The sequence below is a fragment of the Zerene cesonia genome, chromosome Z, assembly GCF_012273895.1.
Source record: "Zerene cesonia ecotype Mississippi chromosome Z, Zerene_cesonia_1.1, whole genome shotgun sequence".
Classification (NCBI taxonomy): domain Eukaryota; kingdom Metazoa; phylum Arthropoda; class Insecta; order Lepidoptera; family Pieridae; genus Zerene; species Zerene cesonia.
In genome coordinates, this window is record NC_052122.1 from 10,367,612 (window position 1) to 10,383,588 (window position 15,977).

The 15,977-nt window shown below is 35.0% G+C and overlaps 1 protein-coding gene across 1 annotated transcript in view; it reads left to right on the forward strand.

The window, feature by feature from the left end:
- Window positions 1-15,977, forward strand: part of LOC119835475 — a 79,027-nt gene that overhangs the window by 35,009 nt on the left and 28,041 nt on the right. Inside the window, exon 2 of the mRNA XM_038360314.1 lies at window positions 9,025-9,174. Within this exon, the coding sequence (XP_038216242.1) occupies window positions 9,025-9,174 (150 nt within the window). The remainder of the gene's footprint in view (window positions 1-9,024; window positions 9,175-15,977) is intronic.

Consider the following 15,977-nt stretch of genomic DNA (forward strand, 5'->3'; position numbering starts at 1 on the left):
TTTTTTTTTATCTATTTTAATTAATATTATTGAATTACCAATTGGCAATATTATAGAGACTTCTGCGTGGTTGGTTCTCACAGTTAATGTCTCGTTACATAAATCAAATAACAAAACTTTCCTAGCTCATTTGTTTCTTTATTACATTCTACAAGTCTTTACTTGGCAATATACGGTAATAAATAAGCTACCTAAAACGCCTTGCATATAATTGCGTAATCCAAATACGAGTATATTGCAACTTGTAATAATTCGACACAACATATTGACGTAGATGTCGATCGCGGCCTATGCTCCCGACTCCTGAGTCTAGTCTAGACTACCTGCCAAAGTATGCCTCCCTCGTAGTTCCCGCGACGGCGCGAAGTTTTGGCGGTCTGAGCGACCCTCCGGATAGTTTAAACTAGTTAGTTTGTCTTGAGAACTAATTCCTAGATAAGCAGATCTTGATGTCGATTTGATTTGGATATTATGTAAGATTCACTTACGTGTAAATGGAATACAAACAGTGTTATACTAATTACATGCATCATTAAATTATAAATTCGTTTTTAAATACAATCTGTATTCAAACTCGTATGCTAAAGTTACTATCAATTATTAATTACGCATTTAACTTATTTATCCTTGATATTACATGCGATCGAAACATGTCGATTATTGTTTAATTAACCACTGATCGTCGTGTAACGATGGATACGTTGGTTATGAAATAATTTTCATGTACAATAGAAATACACGGTTAGTTCTGCATTCATATGTTGTAAAATTCGCGTGTTTATTCACGAAACTTCAATGTGCCGTGTATTGTTTCCAATTTAACTTTATTTTAATTTTGGATGTTTTTGTTTTCGTGGTGGCATATTCGCCATAGAATACGCGACCGGCATGTAGTTTTAAATTGCCGCACTTTGCCTGGACGAGAGGAAAAAATATTCCATTTAAGTATGTTTGCGCTAGTTTCAGAAGCCCTCGCGTGGAGTCAATAAAACCTATGTGTAGTCTGTTGGGTTTTCATCGGAAACCGCACAGGTGTCCGATTGTTGCCTGCACTGAAAATATGTAACGTTATTTTTTAGAAAGCACCCCGAAATCCGAACTGTTTCTAGAATAGCGATAGTAACGAGATTATTTTATTCACACAAAAATGCTCGAATTTATATTATCGCGTGTATTATTTGTGGAACAATTTGTCGAATATACCGAACACAAACAGTTTCACGGTTCCCTTTACTGTGTTCGGATGAATTCATTTCACATTCTGGAATATTCATTGTTCAACATAGAATGCTGACATCGCAGAAAGCCAAAGCCAACTTTCTTGACGTTCTCACTTATAGACTCACTCATTAACTCCCGTATATTCATTATTAATCTCAGTCAAAATTTAGTTCTCTAACTTTTCCCAAGATCTGTGGAACAATAGGAGGGAACGTGAAAAAGAAATATGCGAGACGAGATGTTCGCTTACAAACGAATATATTCGTATCTAATATTGTGTACGTAATAAATCGTTGTCGCCGTAGAAAAACCCCTCAAGTGCGTTTCCATTCGCACCATAGCATTCTTCGCAGTAAATATTTACATAAAATAGTCGTAGAATGAGAAACTAATTCTCATTTCATTTCACAAAGTGCATTTTTAATTTAACAATTATTAGAGCATTAGATTTTTATAATTGGAGATGGGAATTCTGAGTTTTGTCATATTGGTTAGGTCCATTTAATATAACGTAAGTGCTTCAATGATTGTTGGGGTAGAGATATTTTTTCTTTCGTTAATCTCATTGTCTCTTGCACCGAATCTTCCGACTTTGAAGTCGATAAAAAAACTATATGTCATCACGGATATAAAAAGTACACAGCATACAAATAAACTGGATGTTACTCTGATAACTCTGTTGATTAAGAATAAATACGTCTCTTTACTTCGCATTCACAAAAAAATAGATTCACATTTAATTAAAGGTATGTACACACTACACGCTGTAAAACTTGAGTTTGCTTAAGTCTGGGTTTTTTAATTGGCGGCGCGAGCCTGAAAAGGGACATTGATAGACAAATGGGCGGTCATCGAAGCGTGCCCAAACGTTATTCATTCTTCACTCGCTGTAAACAAGTTTTTGTGCGCGATATGAGTACCTACGGAATCTGTAAAATTGCTGCGAGGGCGGCGAAAATCTTGCGGGAAGTGTTGTGCGTTTCTTGCATGTTTTATGTAGCGGGTAATAAATTAGCGTACTATATTATATAAGTAAAGCAGTGGTAGCTCAGTGGTAAGAACCTCGGACTTCAAAATCGATAAGTCGGGGTTCGAGATGTGTAATTGAAAAATCTGTTTATTTCCGATAAACAGATTTTTCAATTTATCTGCACATGTGGATTATAGCACTACTGCTTCAAAAGAAAAGGGTGAAGGAAAACATCGTGAGGAAACCGGCATATCCAAGAATCAAAAAGTTCGACAACATGTGACATCTGCCAACGGGCACTTGGCCAGCGTGGTGGAGGCCTGTGTCCCAGCAGTGGGAACATAATATATGGACTGATGATGATGACTATATCATATACTTTAGTAGGTATGTGTGAAGGTATTTTTCACAAATGCGTGGTACAGATAAGTTTATAAGTTATTACTTCCTTATTTATGTCCAACAGTGGACATCCTAAAAGGCTGCAACGAACTTCCTTACTTGATGGGAGTGATCCTAGCATGCCAGATACTATATCTGGGATGCTAGGATCGAACATCTGTTGCGCATTACCGTAAAGTACACTTGACTGTACCGCGGTCGTGAGCTAGTGTATCGTAAAATCGAACCACGATAGAACATAATAAAAGTTGTTAGTGTGGGCAGCCATAGATCTGCACCCGTTATCATTGGAACCTACGCAAGTAGAAAGGTGCAAAATATTGTAACGTTTGCTTGCAAATGCACATCATTTGTGTGGAATTGAGTGTACATTAATATAAATATCTTGTGAAAACTTGTGGTCTGCATTTCATTTTAATGGCGCAACTGTTGAAAAAGAATGTGAAATGATTAAAGTTTGCTTTTTCTGTCTTTATCCAATTGATAAATTTAAATGCTTAAAAAAAGAATATTATTAAATAACGTGATTAATCTATCACATCAAATTACAGTCTCACCTAGTTATTTAAATAATTTGATGATGATGTTCATGATGATGATGATGACAAACGTATTGAAATCTAAAATGTGATGAGCCCAATATGCATTAGAATGAATTGCCTGGTTTTTGTTTAATTAACTCTTGCCGTCCTGTAGGTGCATTAATAATTGAAAACAATCCGAGCGCAGCTCGTTCGGGCGGCATCTATTTGAATGCTGATATTCAGGTGAATATATGTTCAGGTGTATAGGTATATATACAGCATTTAATAATTGTTTACATTGGAAAATCACCGTGTATGATAGCGCGTGTATGCATGGATATCACTTAATGGACGGCGTTTCACGTCACTCATGTTCGCTATAATTAGTCGAGAGTACCTATGTATAACTTTGTGTGTTATGTAGGAATTTAGCCCGGAGTACTACTTAGCAGTCTTAATAGAATCAATCAAAACATCAATACATCAATTACTCCTGGCAAGGGGATCTTTGACGTACTGAACGGCGTGGTATGTCTAATTTGACTACCCTTATGATTCGGTTTGTCTGCCTTTGAGTCCCGGTTGTTTGAAGGTATTTTCATTTGGATAATGAGTGATCTGTGATTGAAACGATCTGGTGATTCTTAATAATTCGAATTGAGTTTGAACTTGCTTGATTTGGTTATACCCGTATTCTCCTTCGTGGCGAGCTTATATACAAGGCATTTTGCATGTAACCACAATTTCAGCATAAATACACTTCTAATCACTACGCGGTCTTACGAAAGTAAATCTTTCATCATTTTCTATTTAAAGTTAAATACAATATTCGTTACGCTATTTTCTTGCCATTTACAGGGATTTAATAATTTCCGCTAACGGCATTCTGTCACTCGTCGATAGCGCTCTATTTTGAAGTGTAATTAAAATGTAGGGCCACGCACCGATAGTGTTAATTATCATCTTAATTACTTCGGGCTCGCTCGCAAATGTCGGTGTTACCGTATCAAACATGTGTCGCGAGTCACGTTTCTTTTATGTGAAAACACGATGGACTTGTATTATTTGATATGTATGCACAGTTTATGATAAAAAAATAGTCTAAATGATACACGCTATACCTAATCGAGTCCGCACTGAGGAAGCCTTTAAGTTTTTGCACGTTTGCACCGCGGTAATACAATATAAATATCTCTTATCGCCAAATCGTCCATTTGTATATGGTACAAAAAACACAGTCGGGAATTTTTACCTTGTCAGTAGTTGAGGGAAGCTCAGAGGCGCTTATATTTTCGAGAATTTGCTACGCATAATATTCATTTCACATATTGCTCCAGTTCTAAATTAGCAGATAAGGAGGCATCAGTTCCGAGCGCAATTAAGTCATAACAAAATTAGTACCGGCGTAGGTTTTATTGGAATTAAACGCGCTATGAGAAATGTTGTTAAAAGATTGAATAAAATCACAATTAATAGAACAGACTTATCAAACGAGATGCTTCGCTTTCAACATAATACAACTGTATAGCACAATAAAAATATTCCACTTTTAAAATCTTATCCCGTCTTTGTTAATATAATTGCAATTAGATTGAGAGAGAGAGTTTCTCGATAATAATGCCAATTTATATTCCATAAGGCTTCTTTTTCAAATTATTGTACGAATTGTTTTACCGTGTTTATCTCTATTGGAAAATTCGTGAGTGCATTCGGTGCTGCACTGCATTAACTGATCTAAAATTAAGTAGACTTTACGAAGCACTTAAATTTTTTCAGTATGTATGTCGGTAGTTGGAAAAGTATACTTACCCACGTAAGAGTTTTTAAATTTGCCAGGCGACAGCGCACTTTACTTTTTTTTCGGTTCTGTTTCTATGGTTAATGTTTGAATATATTGTGACCGAAATAAGGTAAGATGTGAATTCCGATTGTGACGTTTTAGAGGTGTAGTCAGTTTTCATAGGTTTAATTTTCGGAGGCCCAAATCCTTTTCTTTACCCTTCCCAGTCCTTTCCGTTATTCCTCTCGTTCCTTTCTTTATCCCTTTCTAATTTGAAATCGGCAATCCATTTGTAGAGGCGTAAGGTACGCCTCTCCAAATGTTCATAGGCGGTGGTAGTGCTTACCATTTCGTGACCCACTAGCTCCATTGCCGACGAGGACATAAAAAAAGAAATGACAGCGATACATTTGCGAATACCTAGTACATACATGTATAGTAACATCAAAAGAGATCATAATAAAGTATCGTTTCATAAAACATTCCTGGATATTGTCATCTTCACTGATATCCCGAAAGCATGTCTTTGTTTAATTACCGCTTTGTATAACAACAATATTGTTCATTTACAAACATACACGTGAACGTAATTAAAGTAAAATTTGATTTTACACGGTATTTAATATTGCTTGTATGATGATATGCTCATAATTAAATCTACACATGTCCATCGATGTAAATACGATTTTAAATTACGGTGCCCGTTTAAGACGATTATAGCCTCTACAGGCCGAGCTCAATATCGACTTATTATACAAATTTTCCATTGAAATCTATATTGAAGTATCGTTCAGGCAACAATTTAATATAGGTTCATTGCATGAAATCCAACGGACTGTTTCTGTATCTCGCCCCAGTTAAGATAGTTATTGCTTGTTGTAATGTTCTTCTTGTTTCGAGGTAGTTGAAAGGATCACGACTCGAGCTATTGGAATCACGGTTACCATGGAAAGAATCTAAGTAGGTTTGGTATACCTATACCTACTCAACTATGATTATGAAGAAGGATCGAGTTTATAGTTTTGATTTCACCGTAACCAATTATGTATATATATTTTATTATTATTATATTAATTAATGATATTGTATGAATGTCAAACACCAAATACACAGATATAAAGATTCAATTTTATTTAGATTTTTCTGAAATAATTGAAACCTTTTTGGTTATGTTGATTGGTGATTGTTTCAGCACTGGCAATCATTTATACTTTAACTTGATATATAAAATATGCTGATGTTTTTATTGGACTGAGAAACTTAACAAATATTGACAGTGTTAATAAGGAGCTGTATTATGAGTGGGACAAAGTGATGTAGACAAGAAATCTATCATATATGTATCATATATCACTTATGACAATGTTTAGGGGGGACTCGCATTTCATGTAGCGCATCACCCAGGCAATGCCTGTTCGTCGTTGTTAATGTTTAACCTTTTTTTTGGTAAAACGTTATCATGCATGAGGCGTAGCTGGGCGAGTTAGTCTGTAACTAGATTTGGCAGCTAGTTCGTCAGCCATATGATGCGGTATTAGCGCGTAGGGCGCCCGCGGCTTCGTTCGTATGAAATGTGACGAATTTATTGCGTTCCTGACGCGATTTGGTTTTCCAATACTCATTTGTTGTAAATGGATTATTGCCGGATTGAAAAATGTTGTTAGTACTGGCGAATTTGTTCCTTGATTTCAGCGGATGGTTTTTTACATTTGGTTAAATGATCATTTTTAATAAGGCATCGCTGAATGTCGGAGAGCTGCCTTATGCTTCTTTTGTACGACGTTTAAGATTTAGATTTAATAATTATCACACGAGCGGTCCGCCCCGGCTCTGCCCAGGTATTTTTTTTATTTTTGTAAGTTACTGTTCCAATCCAAGCGGAGATAAATACGCAAACCAAAAATCCTTTAATTTTCCTTTTTTTCACATCATGAATTTTTAATCATAGTAAAATATATATTAACAAAAGTAATAATGTTGGTTGGTGGTATATTAATTTGATTTCAATTGTTAAAAATTAAAAAACATTTTTGGTCTATAAAAATAACAGAAAAGCTTTTATAATTATATGTGTTGGCTGGTCAGAATCTTTTTACCTATCTCAATAAAAAATAAAGTTTCATTAAAAAAAATGGAATATTATATCGTCTCATACGTTTTCCTTTTACCTTATGTTTATACATATAAACGTTCAGATTGAAACGTGAATAACGGATAGTTCGGGCCACATTTCACGGAATCTGTCAGTATGAAGTTCTAGAACATTAATGTGTTTCTCTCAGGAAGGACATAAAAGGGTCATTCTCCATCATTATCGTGATACGTCGCTTCGAACGGTATAAACCGTTCAAATAAGTAATCAATTTAAATACAGTCTGTGGCGTTTAAATTTAATTATGGAATATTTCAATAGTTTGCACCCGGTTTATGAACGGGGTTTGAGATGGATGGGCATGTAGGTTAATAAAGTTATACGTCACTGAAATTCTATGCGGGCGGTTCTTTGCAGCCGCCCTACGGTATCGTAGCATGCAAGCTACGACATGTCGGTGTTGTCCGATCGGCTACAGATTTTCTTGCTACGAAGTACTTACACAGCTACGCTCTATGACTTTGTTGAGTAACAAAATAAGTCTACGTTTTTTTATTTTCTTATATTTTTCTATTCACCAGCCTCGTTATATGGATATATTTTAGTCTTTTATGCAATTTTAGAGCAATTTTTTTTAAGAGATTTTTAATTTTTATATTGCAATTTAATGGAAACAACTACTTGCTCTGTATGCAACATTATAACGTATCCTTAAAAGCTATCAACATCAGAGTTGGTGTAAACTGGCCACTCACTGGCTAATTTGAATCAGAGACGAGTCTGTAAAAAATTATTTTCAAACTTTCTATTTATTGCTGCTCTTGCTGGCCTATGTAAATTTATTTACAACTTGCATCCGAACAGAACAAACAAAGTTTCAAATTTCTACTACATAGCAGGCGCTTGATTGGCCTCACAGTTTTAAAAAAGTTAGACATTCATACGCTGTACGAGGAATATCAATTTTTTTGCGCTGAAGCTTTTCAATTATTATGAATAAAATAATGAACGCATCTTCTCGAATGCGTTCTGTAGCGTCTAGTACAATCATATGGTAGATTTATCCAAAAAGGTTTCAAAATTTAAAATTTATAATTAAAAAAAAGAGATAACTTTAAAAAAAACTGCTTCTCTCCGCCAATTTTCAATATGGCGGCGCGAATGGAATATATACGAGGTGGCAGAGTGAAAATCCGAAAAGAATTTTTTCTAAATCATGAATATAATTATCTATTTTCCAAACTCAAGGCAATTGATTGACCCATTATTTTTAGCTAAATTACTGTACGAGTCTACTAGTGAACTAATAAATTGACATTACAACAAGTGTTTTAATAAAATAATGTCACTAGTTGGCTCGGAACTCAATAGAAGTGGTCAACGCTGTATAGTCGCAAGTTTTGGTGTCATCAGTAATAACGCGCTGATCGGTCTGTTTGCTAATGAAGTTTATCCAATTTATCAATCAACTCCGTAATATTGTCAAAACATTGATATAATTGAGTGATTCGACACGCGTTGTAACTGTTATTAATTCCGTAAATGCGTTGCTTATTTATTAGTGTTAAGCGTTATTTGCGCACATCAAGCGCACTCGGGTCACATTTATGCGGCTGGCAAAGTATAAAAATGAAACGGCTCTAAACAGCAATTAAATGCCGCCGAGTACGCCCCAAAGGGCCGCTTTAAATGCATGTCAATTTAATTTGTTCACGTCTATAATAAAAAAAACGATAGACACCTCACTCCATTCGAGATAAGCCCCGCCCGCCTGTTAATTTGCATTAAAATCCCACCCTTACCGTGAAACTAGCCCTCTATTGTTCTGAGAATTTTTAAATCAACCCTTAAGCGTGAGCCGCCCGGGATGTGATTTGAGCATTGAAAACCGGTGCTAGATAAAATTATGAATCTGTATCGCGTATTGTTGTAAGTCACTCTTCCGTCAGCCGCCAGCGAGTGCAGTCGGCTGCACGGTGCGCGTGCTTTATTAATATCATAAACACAAATGCAAGTCCGCCCTCGTTCTCAACAGTTGCAAGAGAGCGACTTCGACGAGAGGTCGCTGTCGCTGTGCGAGTCAACGGATGCTTCGGAGCGCATTTGCGGCGACTTTTTCAACACCGTGAAGAAGGGTCCTGGCAAAGTCATCCTCACGGCCATCGAACCACCCCCAGAATTTCAGGTACGTGGACAATTTCGGCCTTTTGACGTCCGAATGGTGTAATGAGCGAATGCATTTACGCATTTAAAACGATATTTTTGTACTTTTTTTATTTATAGAATTAATTTTGACATTATTTTTCCGCTTGTTTAATAATTAATCTTATTGTTTTTAATAATAAAACAGTATATTTTCATTCAAAATGGCAAGAAGGCTCATTTTTATTGTAAATATTTTAGAGTTTGAATATAAAAATTTGTTAAAAATAGAATGTTTAGGATTTTATGGTATTTTTAAAAGGTAAATTACTTCTCAATGAGGGTACTTTTTAGCGAAATTTATTAACAATAAATAGTTTTATTGCAAACTGCGAAATGATTTTTAAAATATCTGGGCGTTTAATATTTTAATTTGTTAATTATTTCGATTAAAAAATCATTATATTGTTTCTTTTGTTTCAATAATCAAGTGATTTAATGTTTTAAGTAATTTAGAAGTCGCAAATAAATTTTCCGTCGGAAAGTTCACTTCATTCTTAAGCGCAATACTAGTAATTAAGAATTTATGATTTATTTCATCTTATTACGATGTATTTTATGAATTATTTTCCTTTTATGTCGTATATTTAAAATTATTGTTATGAAAATTTGTCAAATTGATTAAAAAAACTTAATTTAATATCCAAATATATTTTTGTTTATGAAAAGTTAATCCTTATAAATGAACGAACCAATGCATTTCAATAATATCTATTAATAAATATAAATTCAAGTAAATCGATAACAATTAATTAATTACTCACGGCAACGCAGTAATATATTACAATATATTTTTCTTGTTATTATCTGTCATCCTTACGTCTCTAAGATTTCGTTTGACGAATTTTGTACTAATTTAACGGATCATTATTACATACCAAGCTCTCCAACGTAATTTTTTTACTTTATTTATCTTGTATCTCATCTCTATACCTAGCTAATTGCTCGCCCCTGCTACGCTCGGGTTGCTTTTTTTTTTAAGTCGGAACGGGAACCATCTATCGAATTGAAATTGCTCAGCCGTAAATAAGCTGTAAGTAGTGTAAATTAATACGATTTTCTCGTGTAATATACTTGCTAGGTGTTCACCCGGACGCACCAGAGTTGAATGAATTGCACCTATGATTTTCGTGAAAAGCGTATGCACGGGTGCGGAATAAATCTTTGTAGCTATGATTCATTCTTAGAAAATGTAAAAAAAATATCGAACCTAGCTTTGACGTCCAGGTTCAATGAATTAATATAGTTACCGCGTTTCATATTTATGAAGTTTATATTTAGAATTCCAAGTACTATACTAATGCTTTGTAAGAATCTAATTGAAGAGCACTCACTGTATATAAAGTAAATTTATAATGTAAATGGGCTCATGAGTAAAAGCTTCAATGGATTCCGGGAATATCAGGGAAATGTGTTTACAGTTTACACCTATGCTGTTAGCAGTCCAGACTTCGAGAGTGAATAATGTCCTAATCTGGTTTATAAACTTTATTCTAAATCCGTTTCGTTTTTCGCAACGTGAAAGAAACGCAGGTGCGTCAGTTATGTTACTACGGGTCATTTTTGTATTAAATGTTTCTTTTCGAGGAATTCTGATGAGGTTATTATTAAAATTTTATACTCTAGCTATCTTCTCGTTCCGGCTCCGTTCGGACACTCGTTTAGTCTGTTCATAGGAAAGTCAAATCTAAGATGACAAAAAATCCCTTTACCCGTTGAGTTAATCATAGAAATCTTCATGAAATAATTGAAATAAACGGTTATATTATGAATATAATAATATATGAATATATAAAGTAACCGCGAGTGATGTAAACGCTAATAATTAATGTATTTAATTTTTAGTTTTATAGCATTGAAATGCTGTGCCCCTTAGGCACATGAAACCGAAAGAGTAGAAGAAATTCGATTACTGTGGCGGGATCACGGGTGGCCGAGAGGCTAGGCGTTGCTACGGTTAGGCAAGAAACGCAGGTTAAATCCTGCCTCGTGATCAAATTTTTTCTATTCTTTAAAAATTTCTAAATCGCTAATAATGTATGTTAAGTCTCGATTCTTTGAATTTTTTGGCCGCCCCGTAAGAATTTTCTTAACCAATGGAAAAGGCAAAAAATACGTCAAGAGCGTACAAAACAAAAGGTCAATTAGAGAATAGAATACGGGAAGAAATGTTTATTTCAGATAGAAATATTTTGTACGTTGCAACGCACCGTTCACAAATACTTTTAACTATAACATTCATAATATTTTTTTTTCGGTTTCCATAACCGTAACTTAGAAGTCATACGTTACTAGCTCACTATACCACCTACAACAGAAAGAAATCTCTCCGCCTTCGACTTATTACCTTATATACTTGCTTTAAACCCATCATCCACATGACATTTAGAGGCCTTTGCACTATACTTTTCATCTCATCATTTTCATGCAACGAAATCACATGATTCGATAAACGGAACAGAGGGACAAAAGCTTTTTTCTCTAAAATTATTAATTACTAAGTAAAATACGTGCAAATTTTTAACCTATTTTCGTAATGCTGTCACAATAGACAATGAAAACGATAAAACAAATATAGTTTTGTAAAATAAATTTGTTTTTAATTAGCTTGTATCAGAGAAAACTGTAAAAATAACTTATTTCAATAATTTACTTTTTGTAATTTAATTTGCTTTTAATGAAAGCTGTAATTATTTTCAATGAAGTGGTAATTTCTATACCATGCAAAGAACAAATAGTTTATACATCACCAAGATAACACCAGAAGGCAGATCAGTTTTAATGCCAATAAGGGCAGTAATTATTTTAAGATTCACGAAAATAAAACGTTTGCTCGAGCAATTCAAGAGATGCGATGTCAACGCATATAAATAAACATGAGTAATCATTAATTATAATTTTTTCGTATTATACCAATTAAACTTGCGGCTAACGATAACGTGCGTCGCATCATAACCCTAAGGGCTAAGATTGTCAACTGCGTTCTGTTTGTGCGAATGTGTATAAACATGTTTTTTTCCCAGTCTCGCCGCGTTCACACACACACACACACACAATAAGCGGCCAGTGGTCACGCACACACGCGTCGCGTGCTTGTAGTTATAGTGCAACCGATTCGTGCGGCTGTAGGGAGCTTTGTTCCGTTTATCTACTCATGTGCCGAAATGAACAGCCACAAAGCCTGATAAGTAGCGGCAAGCGCCGATAACTATAATGGTGAACTAATGATCCCCATTTTACATGCGTTCATTTCGGGCGCCATAATGTTTCAATTTTCTGCAGGAAATCGTATCACTTGATTTTAATGAACACTACTAATAGTCTATCGTATTGTTTAGGTTTTTGTACTATCGAATGGGTTTTATCATCACTGTAAAGATAAATAAGAATAGGCTGATAAACTGTATCTTAAACGAACGAAAGATATTGATTTAACTCATGTAAAAACTGGCACGTTGATTACATATGACTTCGATTAATATTGCGGTTATATTTCATTACCTCGAACAAGATAAGCGATTCGTTTCCGCTCCCGGATCGCTTTTTGTTTTGCTCATTACAATTTACATAAAAGACGTCATTAATAAATAATTAAATGGTTTGTCCCGCCATCGCCAGACTCGATCCGTGGTAAAAATAACAATAAATGTAGTTTAAAAGAAAAACTAGGAAATACACTTGAATGATAGAATCAACTAAATTGTCACAGGTTCTTTTATAGAGTACGTAGTACGTAAGGAAATTATTTAACCCTGGAAACCTTAATCAAGATAATAAGATAAACTCATGTGGAATAATGTATTGTCACTAATATCTCACCTAATCCTTGATAGGTGTACAGAGTTTGTCAAAATCGAATCTAAAGAAGTCGGTTACATGCAAAACTAATAAAAGCATGTGAAAATATAACACAAACATCACAATTTGGTGAAGATGGATCTTGCTTATGCAAATAACGATCGAGTACTTTTTGGGTGATTCATGTTCCAATGTTTCGATCGCTCTAAATGACACTACCTATTAGTACCTACTAATACCTTAAGTACCTATTTAGTGATGGAGTAGTAGATCGAGCCATAGTGCTGCCGCAGGTGCATATCGGTCAGCTGAAGAATGTTTCTAATCTGCATCACAGGCCGACTTGTCGGGTGTCTAACTTTGTTTGCAAGCTCCTTTCTTATGCGCTATCGGTTTACGTTGAAACGTGCTGGGATAAATTTTCTTTGACAATCTGTGGACATTGTGTTTGCGATCGGGAAAGCTGGAGGATTAATTCAACACTTAAAGTTACCTTTTTTTTTTTGATTTAGTTCCGTGACTTGTCGTGTCTCGGCAAATTTAATTCAAGAGAATTTCACACCAATTGAAAAAGTGAAGTGCTTTTTAGAGTTATCATCTATCATCATATCTAAAATCATGTATGCTTAAATCTCTAAAACTACGCAACGGTTTTTGATAGTTTTTTTTAATAGATAGAGTGATTCAAGAAGAAGGTTTATATGTATAATAACATCTTTTAAACTACCCCAAATTAACGCGTGGAAAGCCTCGGGCAAAAGCTAGTTTATACTATATCAAGTCAGAATTTATTAAGAAAACTCTTTAAAATTAGCTCACTTACAAAAATTCTAAACACTAGCTAAACCAATACACCGTTCACAAAATCAAACAAAGAGGCAGTAAACAAGTTCAAAAAACAAGTTCAAGTAAACAAGGCAAAACAAACGAATCCACCGGAATGATCCTTTCCGATTCCGGGTAATTTACTGATAGTGCGCATGTGGTTTTCATGCTATGTAAACTAAGCTTGACCACACCACTAAACAGGAAATATTTTCCACTGAAATAGATACCCCATCCGACAAATATTTTCGTTACATGGCCATGGCCACCATCGCAAGTTTTTTTCTAACGCGTCAGACAGGTTATCATTACAATATTTCCAATACGCGGATCCGACAAACGCCACCAAAAATACAATACACGTCCATTTCAAAGGGTTACTTATGCGACTGGTACACCGTGTGTGCTTCGTGTGTGATGTGCGGATGTTAATGCGTGTTTTTTTTTATTTGTTAACTGTCGAAGTAGGCGTGGAACAGACGGATTATCTTATAGTAACAAATATCCAGTATGCAATATCAAATACCTACGAGAGCAGTTTGTGCTATGCGATGTGATTCTGTTATTTTATAGTTGTGATGTTTGAACCGAAGATAACATTACTATTCATTCGCATGGTAATTTAAAATTTTTTGAAATAACAAAAGTCTATTAATATAAATAAAACGGCCAAATGCAAGTCGGACTCATGAAGGATTCCACAGTAGTAATTGCGGTTAAAATTATATCAGTTTAATGATAATAATTTACGTTCATGTATCAACATTTAAGTATTATTTTATGTGTGATACTAACTACAGAGTCAGAAGGAGTAGAGTAGTGGCACACACAATGTATGATTTTGCAAACGGTGTTGTCAGTTTACAAACGGTTGTAGTTTTATATTTAGCCGAAACATTACTTTTCCCCTAGGTCCGTCACTAGCAGGTTGCGAGCCGACAAAGCCCTGCTTAGCGGGGCTCCCCTTTCTGTGAAGTTTTTAAAATAAAACGAACCTAATAAACCTGATCGAGGGTAAGGTTACCTAATCAACCTTTATCATCAAATCAATTCCTATCAAACAAAAAAAAATATAATTCTGAATTCTCGACTACTATACAAAACGTTTGAAAACGGCCAGCCGTAATGTTATGCGGCGGTTTATACAATCTGATTGCGATAGAAACATTGGATCAAGTTTGACAAAGTTTTCCGACGGCGCGACCGTTTTGAATAGTTCCGCTAAGCCATTGTAGGTAGTGAATAAAAAATATTCAAATATATTATATACGGACAAATTGTGATTAAATTTTATTTTTGGTATCAACGGGCTACCTGCAAAGATAATATATCTGCAAATGTGGTGGCAGCTTACAAGCCCATGTGCGGGCTGGCCCAATTCCTGCCGAATCGTCGTCGTCTCCCATAGTGACTCACGGCATTTCTATAGTAGGCTATGTTTGCATTTCAGTTGGTTCTTATAATTATGATTATGTAGTATGTGGTCAAATAGGTATAAAGAGAACATATGAAAAGGACATTTAAGTTTTAATACATTTTAATAAAAAAATACGTTTAATATTTACAATATTGACTGAGATGATAAATCATTGAAATTCACGGCGTAATAAAGGTACTTAACCTAGAAAATATATCTACATAATACAGAAAGCCAAGGGTTATTAAGTACAATAATTGTACACGTGGATTTCCAGCTACGAATCCAATTTTTGTTTACTACCAAAGACTCTTGTGCCTCTGACATTGTCACAGACATGCATTACCCGTCTAATGTGTGGGTTGCGAAATAAACAAGGTACACGTATCGTTTTATAGAACGACTTATAAAATTATGATGCTTTTAGTCTTGCTCTATACAGTTTTGCCATTAATTAGATCACCCCGCCCCTGTACCTTTAGCTGCGCTTTATTAACAAACGCGAGTCGGCAAAAACGCACGAAGGGCACCGTACTGTTATGTATAAAAAACAAAAAAAAAAACATGGTCGTTTTAGTTGTGATGGCTAAATGGAAGCACCGAAGGACAACTGATTCTTAGTAACAGGATTAGGTTCTTATCCATTTGGCAGGGAATCCTAAAAATAACGCTTTTATTTGAGCGACACCTAAAATTGTTTTCCGTATCGATACAACTAAAAGACTCAAAGTCTTACTATGCCATCC